General features: G+C 42.7%; 1 protein-coding gene across 1 annotated transcript in view; it reads right to left on the bottom strand.

Annotated features, from left to right (window-relative positions):
• Positions 1 to 16,133, bottom strand: part of CCDC85C (coiled-coil domain containing 85C) — a 121,013-nt gene that overhangs the window by 8,476 nt on the left and 96,404 nt on the right. The window contains exon 3 of the mRNA XM_056547287.1: positions 2,550 to 2,654. Coding sequence (XP_056403262.1) covers positions 2,550 to 2,654 — 105 coding nt within the window. The remainder of the gene's footprint in view (positions 1 to 2,549; positions 2,655 to 16,133) is intronic.

Here is a 16,133-nt window from a genome sequence, read left to right as displayed (position 1 = left end):
CCTCAGTAAACTAATGTATTTATCACAGAGCTCATGGGAGACGCAGACGTGTACACGGCTCTCCTGAGCTCTGCTAGACGGTCTGAGCACTACGCCGCTGCTTACATCCAACCATTACACGGTATATAAAGTACAGCTGCAGCTCATACATTCTGTAGAAGCACATTACAGGGGCCTGTTCTGTCTCACAGCTGATTGACTCCTAGAGCTGCTGTATATAACAAGTATGATATAATACTGCCCCCTATGTACAAGAATATTACAACAATAATACTGCCCCCATGTACAAGAATATTACAACAATAATACTGCCCCCTATGTACAAGAATATTACAACAATAATACTGCCCCCATGTACAAGAATATTACAACAATAATACTGCTCCTATATACAAGAAAATAACTACTATAATACTGCCTCATATGTACAAGAATATAACTACTATAATACTGCTCCTATATACAAGAATATAACTACTATAATACTGCTCCTATATACAAGAATATAACTACTATAATATTGCTCCTATATACAAGAATATAACTACTATAATACTGCTCCTATATACAAGAATATAACTACTATAATACTGCTCCTATATACAAGAATATAACTACTATAATACTGCTCCTATATACAAGAATATAATTACTATAATACTGCTCCTATATACAAGAATATAATTACTATAATACTGCTCCTATATCCAAGAATATAACTACCATAATACTGCTCCTATATACAAGAATATAACTACCATAATACTGCTCCATATATACAAGAATATAACTACTATAATACTGCTCCTATATACAAGAATATAACTACTATAATACTGCTCCTATATACAAGAATATAATTACTATAATACTGCTCCTATATACAAGAATATAACTACGATAATACTGCTCCTATATCCAAGAATATAACTACTATAATACTGCTCCTATATACAAGAATATAACTACCATAATACTGCTCCATATATACAAGAATATAACTACTATAATACTGCTCCTATATACAAGAATATAACTACTATAATACTGCCTCCTATATACAAGAATATAACTACTATAATACTGCTCCTATATACATGAATATAACTACTATAATACTGCTCCTATATACAAGAAAATAACTAGTATAATACTGCCTCCTATATACAAGAATGTAACTACTATAATACTGCTCCTATGTACAAAAATATAACTACTATAATACTGCTCCTATGTACAAGAATATAACTACTATAATACTGCCCCAATACACAAGAATATAACTACTATAATACTGCTCCTATATACAAGAATATAACTACTATAATACTGCTCCTATGTACAAGAATATAACTACTATAATACTGCCTCCTATGTACAAGAATATAACTACTATAATACTGCCTCCTATATACAAGAATATGACTACTATAATACTGCCTCCTATATACAAGAATATAACTACTATAATACTGCTCCTATATACAGAATATAACTACTATAATACTGCCTCCTATATACAAGAATATAACTACTATAATACTGCCTCCTATATACAAGAATGTAACTACTATAATACTGCTCCTATGTACAAAAATATAACTACTATAATACTGCTCCTATGTACAAGAATATAACTATTATAATACTGCCCCTATACACAAGAATATAACTACTATAATACTGCTCCTATATACAAGAATATAACTACTATAATACTGCCTCCTATATATAAGAATATAACTACTATAATACTGCTCCTATATACAAGAATATAACTACTATAATACTGCTCCTATATACAAGAATATAACTCCTATAATACTGCCCTCTATATACAAGAATTTAACTACTATAATACTGCTCCTATATACAGGAATATAACTACTATAATACTGCCTCCTATATACAAGAATATAACTACTATAATACTGCTCCTATATACAAGAATATAACTACTATAATACTGCTCCTATATACAAGAATATAACTACTATAATACTGCTCCTATATACAAGAATATAACTACTATAATACTGCTCCTATATACAAGAATATAACTACTATAATACAGCTCCTATATACAAGAATATAACTACTATAATACTGCCTCCTATATACAAGAATATACCTACTATAATACTGCTCCTATATACAAGAATATAACTACTATAATACTGCCTCCTATATACAAGAATATACCTATACTTCTCTCCATAGCTGACCGCAGTCGCCGTATGAATTCCCCACCATTAGAATATATTTCTGGATGTGACAATACATGGGAACCATTTATAAACCCCATCTTCCCCAACAATAAACCAGATGATATCATATACATTCTCAAGCTGCAAATGAGGTAGGCCTGGGGGGATCAAGTGTTATAAATATTCATGCCCTTCCTCTATTTAGGGGCATAAATCCCCCTCTATTGTATCCGCTTATAAATATTCATCTTGATACAGGAGAGAATGGGGATCCGTCTTTTTCCTGCAGTATACACACATCTTGGACTTGTCACCATAAATGAAGGGGGGGGGGGTACTCACGTTCTGCAGGGGCTCCGGGTACTGAGAAAGCGATGACAGCTGCGATTCTGAGTGGTACGGCGATAAGCCTTTCCGTAATGTCCTTAACTCGCTGTGGCTGGAATGCTGAAAACCAGAAGAAAGGTCTGAGAATAAGGGAGCGAAGCGTCAACAGCGTCCTGGATACAATCACTGTCTACATGCATGTAGTGCGTAAATTACAGTCGCCATCAAGAATATGTAAAAAATTTATGTATCACAGCATGCCAAAAATATTGTATATATGCATACAAGTATATATATATATATATATATATATATATATATATATATAAATAAAAGTATATATATATATATATATATATATATATAGTGTGTATATATAAATATATATTTATAGTATATATATATATATATACTAGCTGAGTACCCGGCGTTGCCCGGTTTTTCCTTCCTAATCCTTATTGGGGAGGAAAATCAACAAAGGAGGAAGCTTTTGATTTCTTATCCCATCCTCATATATTGTTGTCACATCCCAACCCCATATCCAGTCCTCATATCTCAACTTCCTATCCCATCCTCCTATCTCGACCTCATATCCTGTTCTCATATCCCGCCCTCATATACCGACCTCATATCCCGACCTCCTATCCCGACCTCATATTCCGTCCTCATATTTCAACCTCATATCCCGTCCTCCTATGTCGACATCATTTCCCGTCCTCATATCTCGACCTCATATCCCGTCCTCATATCTCGACCTCATATCCTGTTCTCCTATCCCGTCCTCATATCCCGACCTCCTATCTCAACCTCATATCCCGACCTCCTATCCTGTCTGCCTATCCCGACCTCCTATCTCGACCTCATATCCCGTCCTCATATCCCGACCTCCTATCCTGTCCTCCTATCTTGACCTCATATCCCGTCCTCATATCCCATCCATATATCTCGACCTCCTATCCTGACCTCCTCTCTTTGTGAGATGGGGTGTGGCTTGCAAGCCAGATTAACACATTCACCAGGAGATGCAGAGCGGAGCTTGTGGAGTAAGGTACTGGAAGTCCCATATACTCAAATGAGACTTGAAACAAAAATCCATCTTTCATGAAAGGGTGTAGGTAAGGGTTAATTTAACTATCATATCATTTTATATTATGTCGCAGGGGGTTAAATAGCCGATAACTTATACCGGAATATCGGTATAAGTTATCGGCTATCAGCCCTAACCTGCACCGATTATCGGTATCAGTGTCGGCCCTAAAAAACCGATATCGGTCGATCCCTAATATATACACATGATAAATATATACGGTATATACATACATAATATATATATTTTATATATATATATATATATATATATATATATATTATTTTTTTTTATATATATAAAAAAAATATATATAGGCCAAATCTGGTACCAACTTAGGGCGCATTCACATCACGTTTTGGGGATACGGCAGCCATTTACGGCTGCCACATCCCCAAAACGTGATGTGAATGTGCCCTTAGTGGGCTCTAGATAGAACTTATCTGGTGTAAACATGACTACATCATGTGAATATACACAATGGGGGAGATTTATCGAAACCTGTCCAGAGGAAAAGTTGCTGAGTTGCCCATAGCAACCAATCAGATCGCTTCTTTCATTTTACAGAGGTCTTTTCAAAAATGAAAGAAGCGATCTGATTGGTTGCTATGGGCAACTTTCCCTCTAGACCAGTTTTGATAAATCTCCTCCAATCTCCTCCAATTGAAGGCGATCTTCAAGGTAATCAAAAAGTACATCCAAACGTCCTATCTAACGTCATGTGGCCAACTACATAATGGTTACGGTACTCAGCGGTTGTGATGGATGGATAGTAATATGAACAGATGTTGCCCCCTATGGACAAGAATGATTAAGCATGATATTTGGTTATCCCATGGTTATAAATCATCCATCTGTTCCCAACATAGCGACCGAGGTTCGTAGAACTCACAATCTACTCTTAGACTTCTATGTGGCGGGAACTAGAGCCCTGCATCGGGATTGCGATCACGCGGGTCCCATGGGATCCAATAAAAAGCTTGCGGGCAGTAATACGTTTGTTGCAGGCGGGAGCGGGAACATACAGCGGGTCCCACAAAATCCCACAATTCTCTGAAATGTCACAGCAGGCTGATGAAATGGTACAAGCAGGGCCGGCTCTGAATATAGGCAAAATAGGCAGCTGCCTAGAGCGCCCTCTTGATGGGGGCGCCGCTCTGCCTGCAGCAAGAAAGCATCTGAAGCACCTGCCCATCAAGCAAAACCCTGCCACGCTACCCCTACCCCACCCGTACTATAATAATCAGCATTTTTCAGCCTGCTTGAGGAGCACAGCGCCACCTCCGAGGCAGACAGGGTCGATCACTAAGGTCAGGTGCGTCCAACATCCTGACATCGCGCGCGCCTCCATACATTGGGAGGAGCCAATGGGAGTCAAAATTAGCTTTCGCCTAGGGTGGCAAGAATCCTTGTACCAGATCTGGGTACAAGGGGGTGATGAAATGGTATAAGGGGGGTGATGAAATGGTACAAGGGGGGTGATGAAATGGTATAAGGGGGTGATGAAATGGTATAAGGGGGGTGATGTAATAGTACAAGGGGGTGATGAAATGGTACAAGGGGGTAATGTAATGGTACAAGGGGTAATGAAATGGTATGGGGGGTAATGAAATGGTACGAGGGGGGGGGGTAATGAAATGGTACAAGGAGGTAATGAAATGGCACAGTGACTACTATCTCTAAAAGCTGTGATTACCAAAGTGGGCGGGATTAGACACCATTGTTGCGGGAACAGGCGGTAGTGGAACACACTCCGTGCGGTAGCGGGCGGTAATGGTCAGATATCTGGCGGTAGCGGGATTAAGAAAACAGTCCCGTGCAGGGCTCTAGTGGGAACCACCAAGTCTAATGAAGCCATATTGTGGCACCCACAGTTATGACTCTTAGGTTCTTGGATTCAGTTTTCCCTTTAAGGATCTCTACTAATGTCCATCTCCGTCTCTGGATCCACCTGTTATCCATAGTTCTTGAGATAATCCACGACCTGACACTGACAATGGAATAAAGGAATCCGTATGTATATATAGAATGTATTATATAGGTGTAGTCCCTCCTTATTAGTCCTCCTACAGCCATACATTGTCCCCATAAACAGCTCTGGGTATTAACCATATTGTAACACTCATGTCCTTTGTGCCTTTAATCCTGTTTATTTGGCAGGTTGAGTGTAAATCATGAGCGGAAGCGCGGTATAATGATGGCATCTGTCACCTCAGGAAGGATTAGGGAAGATCACAGGACGGGCGCGTTGTCTGCTATTTTATAAGCCCTTCTACTCTTTTGAAAAGCAGTCGAAGAACCGGAAGAGGCACCTGTCCGGAGAGCGAATGGACCCCACCTAACCACGTCCGACCCAAGCAGGGAGTCACCTCTCATAAACCTCCTCAGATCCTCTGTATTACAGCAATATGTCCAGGACAACATTATCCAGGACTAATCCTCATATAACACATGTTCTGTGTCATGAGGTGAAACATGATGAGCACACGTAAATGAGATACTCTGCAGCCTCTTCTATAAAGGAACAGAGGGGGCCTTCTCATACCACTTAAAGGGGTACTCCGCTGCTCAGCGTTTGGAACAAACTATTCCAAACTCTGGAGCCGACGCCGGGAGCTTGTGACGTCATAGCCCCGCCCCCTCATGACATCATGTCCCGCCTCCCAATGCAAGTACATGGGAGGGGGCGTGATGGCCGTCAGGCCCCCTCCCATAGACCTGCATTGAGGGGGCGGGGCGTGATGTCATAATGGGGTGGAGCTATAATGTCACAAGCTGCCGGCTCCAGCATTCAGAACTGTTTTTTCGAAACGCTGAGCAGCGGAGTACCCCTTTAATGCCACTATACACTCCTCACAGGACATGGGCACACTTCTCTACTGATAATGGGTCATGCCTCCACATACCCATCCATGACATAGGTCCACTTTATACCCATACCATTTAACACCATCATACACTCATCCCAGGACATGGGCAAACATCTCTACTGATAATGGGTCATGCATCCACATGCCCATCCGAAACATGGGTCCACTTTACACCCATACCATTTAACACCATCATACACTCATCCCAGGACTCTGGGCCCATTGTCGCCCATTCCAGCCTTGTGTAGGTCTACAGTCTTGTCCCTGACCTCCTTGGACAGTTCTTTGGTCTTGGCCATGGTGGAGAGTCTGTAATCTGATTGACTCATTGCTTCGGTGGACAGGTGTCTATTATACAGGTGACAAAATGAGATTAGGAGAGTGCTGCTAATCTCATCTTGTTACCTGTATAAAAGACACCGGGCGGCCAGAAATCTTACTGATTGATAGGGGGTCAAAATATGTTAAAAGGCAAATTAATTTTTTACTTATCTGAAATGCGTATGGATCGTTGTCATTGGGCAAACGTACAAAATCAGCAGGGGATCAAATATTTTTTTCCTTCACTGTGTGTACAGTATAATGTTGCATAAAATAGAAAGAATACATATAACCTATGACTGCTGAGCTCATCTTTGCAGCTCCGCGGAGTCCACCTGGCCTTGAAGACTGTTGAGAGAACAGATTGTTTGTCCTAATCCCCCCATAACAGAAGACATGAGGCCCGCTCTTATGTCAGAGGCAGCTGTCATCTTCAGCATCTTAGGTCACTATCCCAGTTGCCGGAATCAATGCATTGAGCCCCAACCAGCCCAAGCCACTGTCTGTCACCTGTCTGCTGGGCCATATGGGTCCTGCGGGGCACAGACCTGTCCTCCTGACCTAGAGGAGACGTCAGCTTCCTGAACGCTAACAGGGACATGAGGAACTCTGATTACTGTTCCTGGAAATTATAGAAACTTGAGAATCATAGGGGCCAAGAACAGGATCCAACACTGGGGTCTTCATGTGTCTGGTCCCTGATGAAGAACAACTTGAACCAACAAATCCCATTCTCTGGATCAAAAATACCCTTAGTATTACCCCACCCTAAAGCATCACTTTGATTTATGTGTTTATTAAAAGGTATAACCAAAAAGAGAGGTTTAAAAACACCAGTGTCGCCAGTCCAACCATAATAGGTATACGTCACGGTGACATGCGCCCACAATCCTATAACACTGGGAGAATGACATCATATATACTGCCCTAACAACAGGTATAATAAAAATATGACCAGTGACACAGGCTTATTAAAAACTCAGACAAATAGCCTCTATGACATGTTTCAATCCTTAGTGCTTCATTAGAGGTCTGGGCTAAATGCTATGATGAAGTTCTGAAGGGCGAAACATGTCAGAGGGGCTCTTTGTCTGAGTTTTAATAAGCCTGTTTCGTTGGTCATAATTTTATTATACCTATTGTTAGGACTGCAGCCATTGACAGTATATATATATATATATATATATATATATATATATATGATGTGATACTCCCAGTGTTATACGATTGTAGGCGCATGCTCTTATGTCACAGTGACGTTACCTATTACTGTTGGACTAGTGACATTGGTGTTTTTGAACATCTTTTTTGGTTATACCTTTTAAAAAACACATTAATAAAAGTGATGTTTAGGGTGGGGTATAAGGGTATTTTTGATCCCAGGAGCGGGATTTTTTGGTTCAAGTTGTAATTTACCTCTGTCCCCGCTGGGGCATTATTTTGGTGTTGTGCTGATGAAGAGTAACCCCACCCCCATGGATCCTCAAAGTAGGTGTCTGGTCCCTGATGAAGAGCAACCCCACCCCTATGGATCCTCTAAGTAGGTGTCTGCTCTAAGTAGGTGTCTGGTCCCTGATATAGAGCAACCCCATGCATCTAAGTTAGTGTCTGGTCCCTGATGAAGTGAAACCCCACCCCTATGGTTCCTCTAAGTAGATGTCTGGTCCCTGATGATGAGCAACCCCACCCTCATGGATCCTCTAAGTAGGTGTCCGGTCCTTGATGATGAGCAACCCCACCCTCATGGATCCTCTAAGTAGGTGTCCGGTCCTTGATGATGAGCAACCCCACCCTCATGGATCCTCTAAGTAGGTGTCCGGTCCTTGATGATGAGCAACCCCACCCCCATGGATCCTCTAAGTAGGTGTCCGGTCCCTGATGATGAGCAACCCCACCCCCATGGATCCTCTAAGTAGGTGTCTGGTCCCTGATGAAGAGCAACCTACTTAGAGGATCCATGGGGCGGGGTTGCTCATCATCAGGGATCGGACACCTACTTAGAGGATCCATGGGGGTGGGGTTGCGCTATATCAGGGACCGGACACCTACTTAGAGGATCCATGGGCGTGGAGTTGCTCATCATCAGTGACCAGACACCAACCCCGCCCCATGGATCCTCTAAGTAGTTGTCTGGTCCCTGATGATGAGCAATCCCACCCCCATGGATCCTCTAAGTAGGTGTCTGGTTCCTGATGAAGAGCAAACCCAAACCCATGCATCCTTTAAGGCAGTTGTCCTAAAATGTGGCCCTCCAGATGTTGCAAAACTTCAACTCCCAGCATGCCCGGACAGCCGTTGGCTGTCCGGGCATGCTGGGAGTTGAAGTTTTGCAATATCTGGAAAGCCACAGTTTGAAACCACTGATCTAAGGCCATAATACTAAATGCAATTATGATAAGCTCTTTTTATAAAGAAATCCCATAGTCCATAAATCATTCCTAATGTAAATGAATTATAGAGTCCTGGAAATTGGGATTATATGTTCAGGGTGCGTGCAGGGAATGCTGAGTCCATTAGATGCTTTCTCCTCTGTAATGTGGAAGAGACGATCCAGGCGAAGGGCTTGTAGGATGAACGTGCTCTATTTTCAGCCATCAGAGATTGACCCAATAATAAGGGTCTGAAGCAGAAGTAATGTGCTGCTATGGAAATGGTCCTCCGCGCCTCCTGCCAAACTTCACGTGCTATTAAATCACTTTTCTCTCTCCTTGCCAGACTAAGCGGAAGATTCTTAAATCCGCTTATCCCGACGAAAACAAGGAAAAGGCTGGAGCGCGGGATAAATGGGAATTTGTGCTTCTATATTCTATAGTACAATGTATAACATAGGGTGGTCCCATAATGTCTGGGGACCTAATGGACACTGAATACCATAGGACAGTCCCATAATGTATTGGGACCTAATGGACACTGAGTACCATAGGGTGGTCCCATAATGTCTGGGGACCTAATGGACACTGAATACCATAGGGTGGTCCCATAATGTCTGGGGACCTAATGGAAACTGAATACCAAAGGGCTGACTCATAATGTCTTGGGACCCAATGGACACAAAGTGCTGACCCATAATGTCTGGGGACCTAATGGACACTGAATACCATAGGGCGGTCCCGTAATGTCTGGGGACCTAATGAACACTGAATACCATGGTGCTGACCCATAATGTCTGAGGACCTAATGGACACTGAATACCATAGGGCTGACCCATAATGTCTGGGGACCTAATGGACACTGAATACCATAGGGCTGACTCATAATGTCTGTGGGCCCCAATGACACTGAATACCATAGGACGGTCCCATAATGTCTTGGGACCTAATGGACACAAAGGGCTGACCCATAATTTCTGGAGGCTTCATGGCCACTGAATAACATAGGGCTGACCCATAATGTCTGGAGACCTAATGGACACTGAATACCATAGGGCGGTCCCATAATGTCTGGAGACCTAATGGACACTGAATACCATAGGACAGTCCCATAATGTCTTGGGACCTAATGGACACTGAATACCAAAGGGCTGACCCATAATGTCTTGGGACCTAATGGACACTGAATACCATAGAACGGTCCCATAATGTCTTGGAACCTAATGGACACTGAATACCAAAGGGCTGACCCATAATGTCTGGGGACCTAATGGACACTGAATACGATAGGGCGGTCCCATAATTTCTGAGGACCTAATGGACACTGAATACCATAGGGCTGACCCATAATGTCTTGGGACCTAATGGAAACTGAATACCAAAGGGCTGACTCATAATGTCTTGGGACCCAATGGACACAAAGCACTGACCCATAATGTCTGGGGACCTAATGGACACTGAATACCATAGGGCTGACCCATAATGTCTGGGGACCTAATGGACACTGAATACCATAGGGCGGTCCCATAATGTCTTGGGACCTAATGGACACTGAATACCATAGGGCTGACCCATAATGTCTGGGGACCTAATGGACACTGAATACCATAGGGCGGTCCCATAATGTCTGGGGACCTAATGGACACTGAATACCATAGGGCTGACCCATAATGTCTTGGGACCTAATGGACACTGAATACCAAAGGGCTGACTCATAATGTCTGGGGACCTAATGGACACTGAATACCATAGGGCTGACCCATAATGTTTGGGGACCTAATGGACACTGAATACCATAGGGCTGACCCATAATTTCTGGGGACCTAATGGACACTGAATACCATAGGGCTGACCCATAGCTTTACATGACCTATAGTACATTGTGTGCCATAGGACTAATCCATAGTTTCAGTGTAAACTATGGATTATATGACATGAAACCCTATAATCATACAAAAGACTGATAGTACAAAGTATGCCATATGGCTGTCCAACATTTGCGTTGGGCTTATATGACATTGTATGACATAGGGCTGACAGATCCAGTGTACCTATAGGTCATTGTATGACAAAGTGTAAATCACATTATGTTATAGGGCTAAAACAGAACACTTTTTACCATATAGGGCGAACCTATAGCTTCAAAAGTATTGATAGTATACATATATATGCCCTAAGGCTGACTTATACCTTCAGTGGACCTAAAAGACACTGTATAAAATAAGGCTGACCCCCAGTTTTAGTGGATCGGTTTAAGTGGACCTATAGGATATTGTATGACATAATGCTGAACTATAGTAGAGGTGAAACCCCTTTCAGTGAATCTAAAGTAACAAAACCCACAGGGCTGACAGCTTCAGTGGACCTATAGGACATTGTAAAATGTGCAGTTGCATTCTAGTTCCAGTGGACCTACAGGACATAGTATGACAATGGGATGACCCATTGGTTCAGTGGACCTACAGGACCTAGTATGACAATGGGATGACCCATAGGTTCAGTGGACCTACAGGACATAGTATGACAATGGGATGACCCATAGGTTCAGTGGACCTACAGGACATAGTATGACAATGGGATGACCCATAGGTTCAGTGGACCTACAGGACATAGTATGACAATGGGATGACCCATAGGTTCAGTGGACCTACAGGACATAGTATGACAATGGGATGACCCATAGGTTTAGTGGACCTACAGGGCATAGTATGACAATGGGATGACCCATAGGTTCAGTGGACCTACAATACACATTCTACCACAGGGCTGACTGCGCTTCAGTGAACCTATAGAACATTGTATAACATAGGGGGAAGCCATATGGCCCTACAGGATACATATGTCAATGAGCTGACCCATAGCTTTAGTGGAGCTATAATACACATCATGCTATAGGGCTGACTCCTAGCCTGGCATCCCATAGGGTTGTATTCACAATGGATGCTCCTCCGGGCACTACTTATAGTTACACCAAGAACCTGTAACTGTACAGCTGGTATCCTTATGCTCCATTACCCGATGGGAATCTGCCATGCCTAAGGCTACTGTACGTTTCATTCCTATCGGGGACTGAAGACAGACAGTCATCAACCAAGATATCGTAATAAGGCAGTGTTCCCCAACCTAGGTGCTCCAGTGGATAAAAAAACTACAACTCCCGTCATACATTATGAGAATTGTAGTTCTACAACTAGCACCCTGAAGGGCTTGTGATCCTGAAAGCAACACTCCATATACACTGTCTTGCCTATAGAGCAGTGGTCTCAAACTGTGGCCCTCCAGATGTTGCAAAACTTCAACTCCCAGCATGCCCGGACAGCCGTTGGCTGTCCGGGCATGCTGGGAGTTGTAGTTTTGTAACAGCTGGAGGCACCCTGGTTGGGAAACACTAACATACAGTATCGGGACCTTGCTGATTACATATGGTATCAAGGCTACGCTCATAACATACGGTATCAGTATCTTGCTCATACATAAGGTATCAGAACCACACTTAATACATACAGTATCAGGGCTATGCTGGTAACATACGGTATCAGGACCACACTCATGCTGGGAGTTGTAGTTTTGCAAGAGCTAGAGGCACCCTGGTTGGGAAAGAGTGACATACAGTATCGGGACCTTGTTCATTACATATGGTATCAGAACCTCATTACATACAGTATCAAGGCTATGCTCATAACATACGGTATCAGGACCACACTCATGCTGGGAGTTGTAGTTTTGCAAAACCTAGAGGCACCCTGGTTAGGAAACAGTGACATACAGTATCGGGACCTTGTTAATTACATATGGTATCAGAACCACAATCATTACATACAGAATAAGGGCTACACTGGTAACATACGGTATCAGGGCTACACTGGTAACATAAAGTATCAGGACTACACTCATGCTGGGAGTTCAAATTTTGCAACAGCTGGAGGCACCATTGTTGGGAAACACTAAAATTTTGTATCAGGACCTAGTTCATTACACATGGAATTAGAACCACACTCATTACATACAATATCAGGGCTACACTGGTAACATACGGTATCAGGGCTACACTGGTAACATAAGGTATCAGGAGCACACTCATGCTGGGAGTTGTAGTTTTGCAACAGCTGGAGGCACCCTGGTTGGGAAACACTAACATACAGTATCAGGACCTTGTTCATTACATATGGTATCAGAACCACACTTATTACATACAGTATCAGGGCTATGCTGGTAACATACGGTATCAGGACCACACTCATGCTGGGAGTTGTAGTTTTGCAAAACCTAGAGGCACCCTGGTTAGGAAAGAGTGACATACAGTATCGGGACCTTGTTCATTACATATGGTATTAGAACCACACTCATTACATACATTATCAAGGCTATGCTCATAACATACGGTATCAGGACCACACTGATGCTGGGAGTTTTAGTTTTGCAACAGCTGGAGGCACCCTGGTTGGGAAACACTAACATACAGTATCAGGACCTTGTTCATTACATATGGTATCAGAACCACACTCATTACATACAGTATCAGGGCTACGCTGGTAACACACGGTATCAGGATCTGGGAGTTGTAGTTTTGCAACAGCTGGAGGCACCCTGGTTGGGAAACAGTGACATACAGTATCGGGACTTTGTTCATTACATATGGAATCAGAACCACACTGGTTACATATATATCAGTTCAGTGTCCGGGAATGCTGGGTGTTGAAGTTTTGCAACATCTGGAGGGCCACAGTTTGAGACGACTGCTATAGAGGGAGCATAACACCAGGTACCAATCAGTATCCCTGTGTCATGCTCCGCCCCCTAGGACAAAGCAATAGGCAGAACACAGTGTTATTCACTTTGCCTGGACCGTTTCTTAAAACAAAGGGAAACAAATTGGCTTAAAGGGGAAGTGCTCTTTATAATTGCCAGACTTGTTGGCACTTTAACCTGAATTATCACCATGTAGGACACACAGATGAGCGCAGAGATTATAGATGGCATTATTAGGCTGGCGCCACCTGACATGACACAAGGCGGCTAATGAAAAACATTAAGAACCACTTATGACTCCATTGCACCCATTTCTGAAGAGGAAGGGCACCGACCTTTCCCAACCAAGTATAATCCCTATTGGAAGCAGACGGGAGGCTGGTTAATAGTCTGTGTGCCCGGCTGACCTAACTACAGTCTATAAAGAGTCACAGATCCCTTCCTTATACTGCAGTAAGATAAATCCTATGAAATATGACGGGAACCCCGCAGTGTTTCACGCCACGTTCCTAATGAAGCACAACACTATCCAGATCATTACTAAGCATCGCCATTTATCTATTTAACATGTCAATAACCCCGCCGGCGAAGAAGCAGGACAGAGAGACGAGGGGGGGGGGGGGGGGGAGAGAAACTACGTATGATTAACCCTTTCGCGGATGGGAGATTACGTACTTAATCTATTTACGGTGCTTACACATGCAAAATGGAACATTTGTAGCATTTCCTCAAGGAAAATTAACCAAACTGTGAATTTTGTGTGAATTGTTTGTATTTTGCTGCATATTTTCTGCAGCCATTGACTTAAATGGGTAGGAAAATATGCAGCAAAATACAGCACATGTGACTCTACCCTTAGGGTGAATTTTCATGCAACAATTTTGTTTAATACATTTTGGACATTTTGGATCGAAAATAAATGATACCAGTCTTTTAACAGGTTGATATTTTTAAAGTTATAAAATCATGTTTTCTTTCTAAGCTCAAGAGTCATATAGGCCAGGCTGAGCTGCAGCATATAAACATTCTCCCTTCACCACCCCTCCCTGCCCTACATGGTTAATATACAAGGCTCAGGGAGGGGTGGGGGGGGGGACAGGAGGAGGTAGTGAATGCTGCATCTCCCCACTGCCTCTATTACTCTTGAACTTAGAAGACACACATCATTTCATAACTTTGCTAACAGCCATTAGCTAAGAGGCTGATATCATGATTAATGTACAAGACTCAGTGCTGGGAACCAAGCAGGGAGGAGTGGGGGAGGGAAGAGGTGTGCATATTGCATCTCAGAACTGCCTCTGTGACTCTTTAACTTAGAAGAAAAACATAATTTCATTTCTTTGCAACTAGCCATCAGTTAAGAGACAGGTATCATTTGTTTTGTCTCCATGTCTGCAGTTTTGAGTATGACATAGTGCTGACAGATACCATTTAAGTAAGAAGTGAAGGTAGCTATTTCTAAATACTCTTCAAGACCACTGCTTGCTGCCAGTGAATGAGAACAGAGAGATAACTTGAAGTTCTATGTTCCATAATGCAAATCTGTAACAACAGCCCAACTGCATTGGTCTTCTGATGTTGGAGATGGACTTTCAGACCCCCCCTCCTGCAACAGGCCCCATATATGACTGCTACTAGTGAATCCCCAATATCTAAACCCCTGAATGAGATCATTCCTGCATGCATCTAGAGGGTTAACACCTTACAGCTGAGAGTTTGGTACAGTGTAGCCAGTGTAGGCAGTCCTTGATGGGCAAAACAGTAGGATGTCTGTACACCTTGCAGAGGAGCCATAGTAGCCACATGTGGTGACCCTGTGCTTTTTCTGTACTTTCACAGTTTACTGCAATTTTTCCCAGTGTGCCTCCAGCTGTTGAAAAACTACTGTATGTAATGAGAGTAGTTCTGATTCCATATGTAATGAGCAAGGTCCTGATACTGTATGTTAGTGTTTCCCAACCAGGGTGCCTGCAGCTGTTGCAAAACTACAACTCCCAGCACAAGTGTGGTCCTGATACCGTATGTTACAAGCGAACTGGCACACTGGTTGGGAAACACTGGAATACTGGTTCAACGCAATTTCCATAGTTTACTGCGCATCGCAGTGGGTTCACGGCATGTACAGATGAAGTATACTGTGCCTCATCCCCAATATGTGTGTGCGCCCTCACAGATGACTGCCTACGCTGATACATTGGAACAA

Source organism: Hyla sarda, chromosome 11, assembly GCF_029499605.1.
Source record: "Hyla sarda isolate aHylSar1 chromosome 11, aHylSar1.hap1, whole genome shotgun sequence".
In the NCBI taxonomy this organism is placed as follows: Eukaryota; Metazoa; Chordata; class Amphibia; order Anura; family Hylidae; genus Hyla; species Hyla sarda.
Note: the sequence above shows the minus strand (reverse complement) of the source record. Positions and strands in the feature narration are given on the sequence as shown.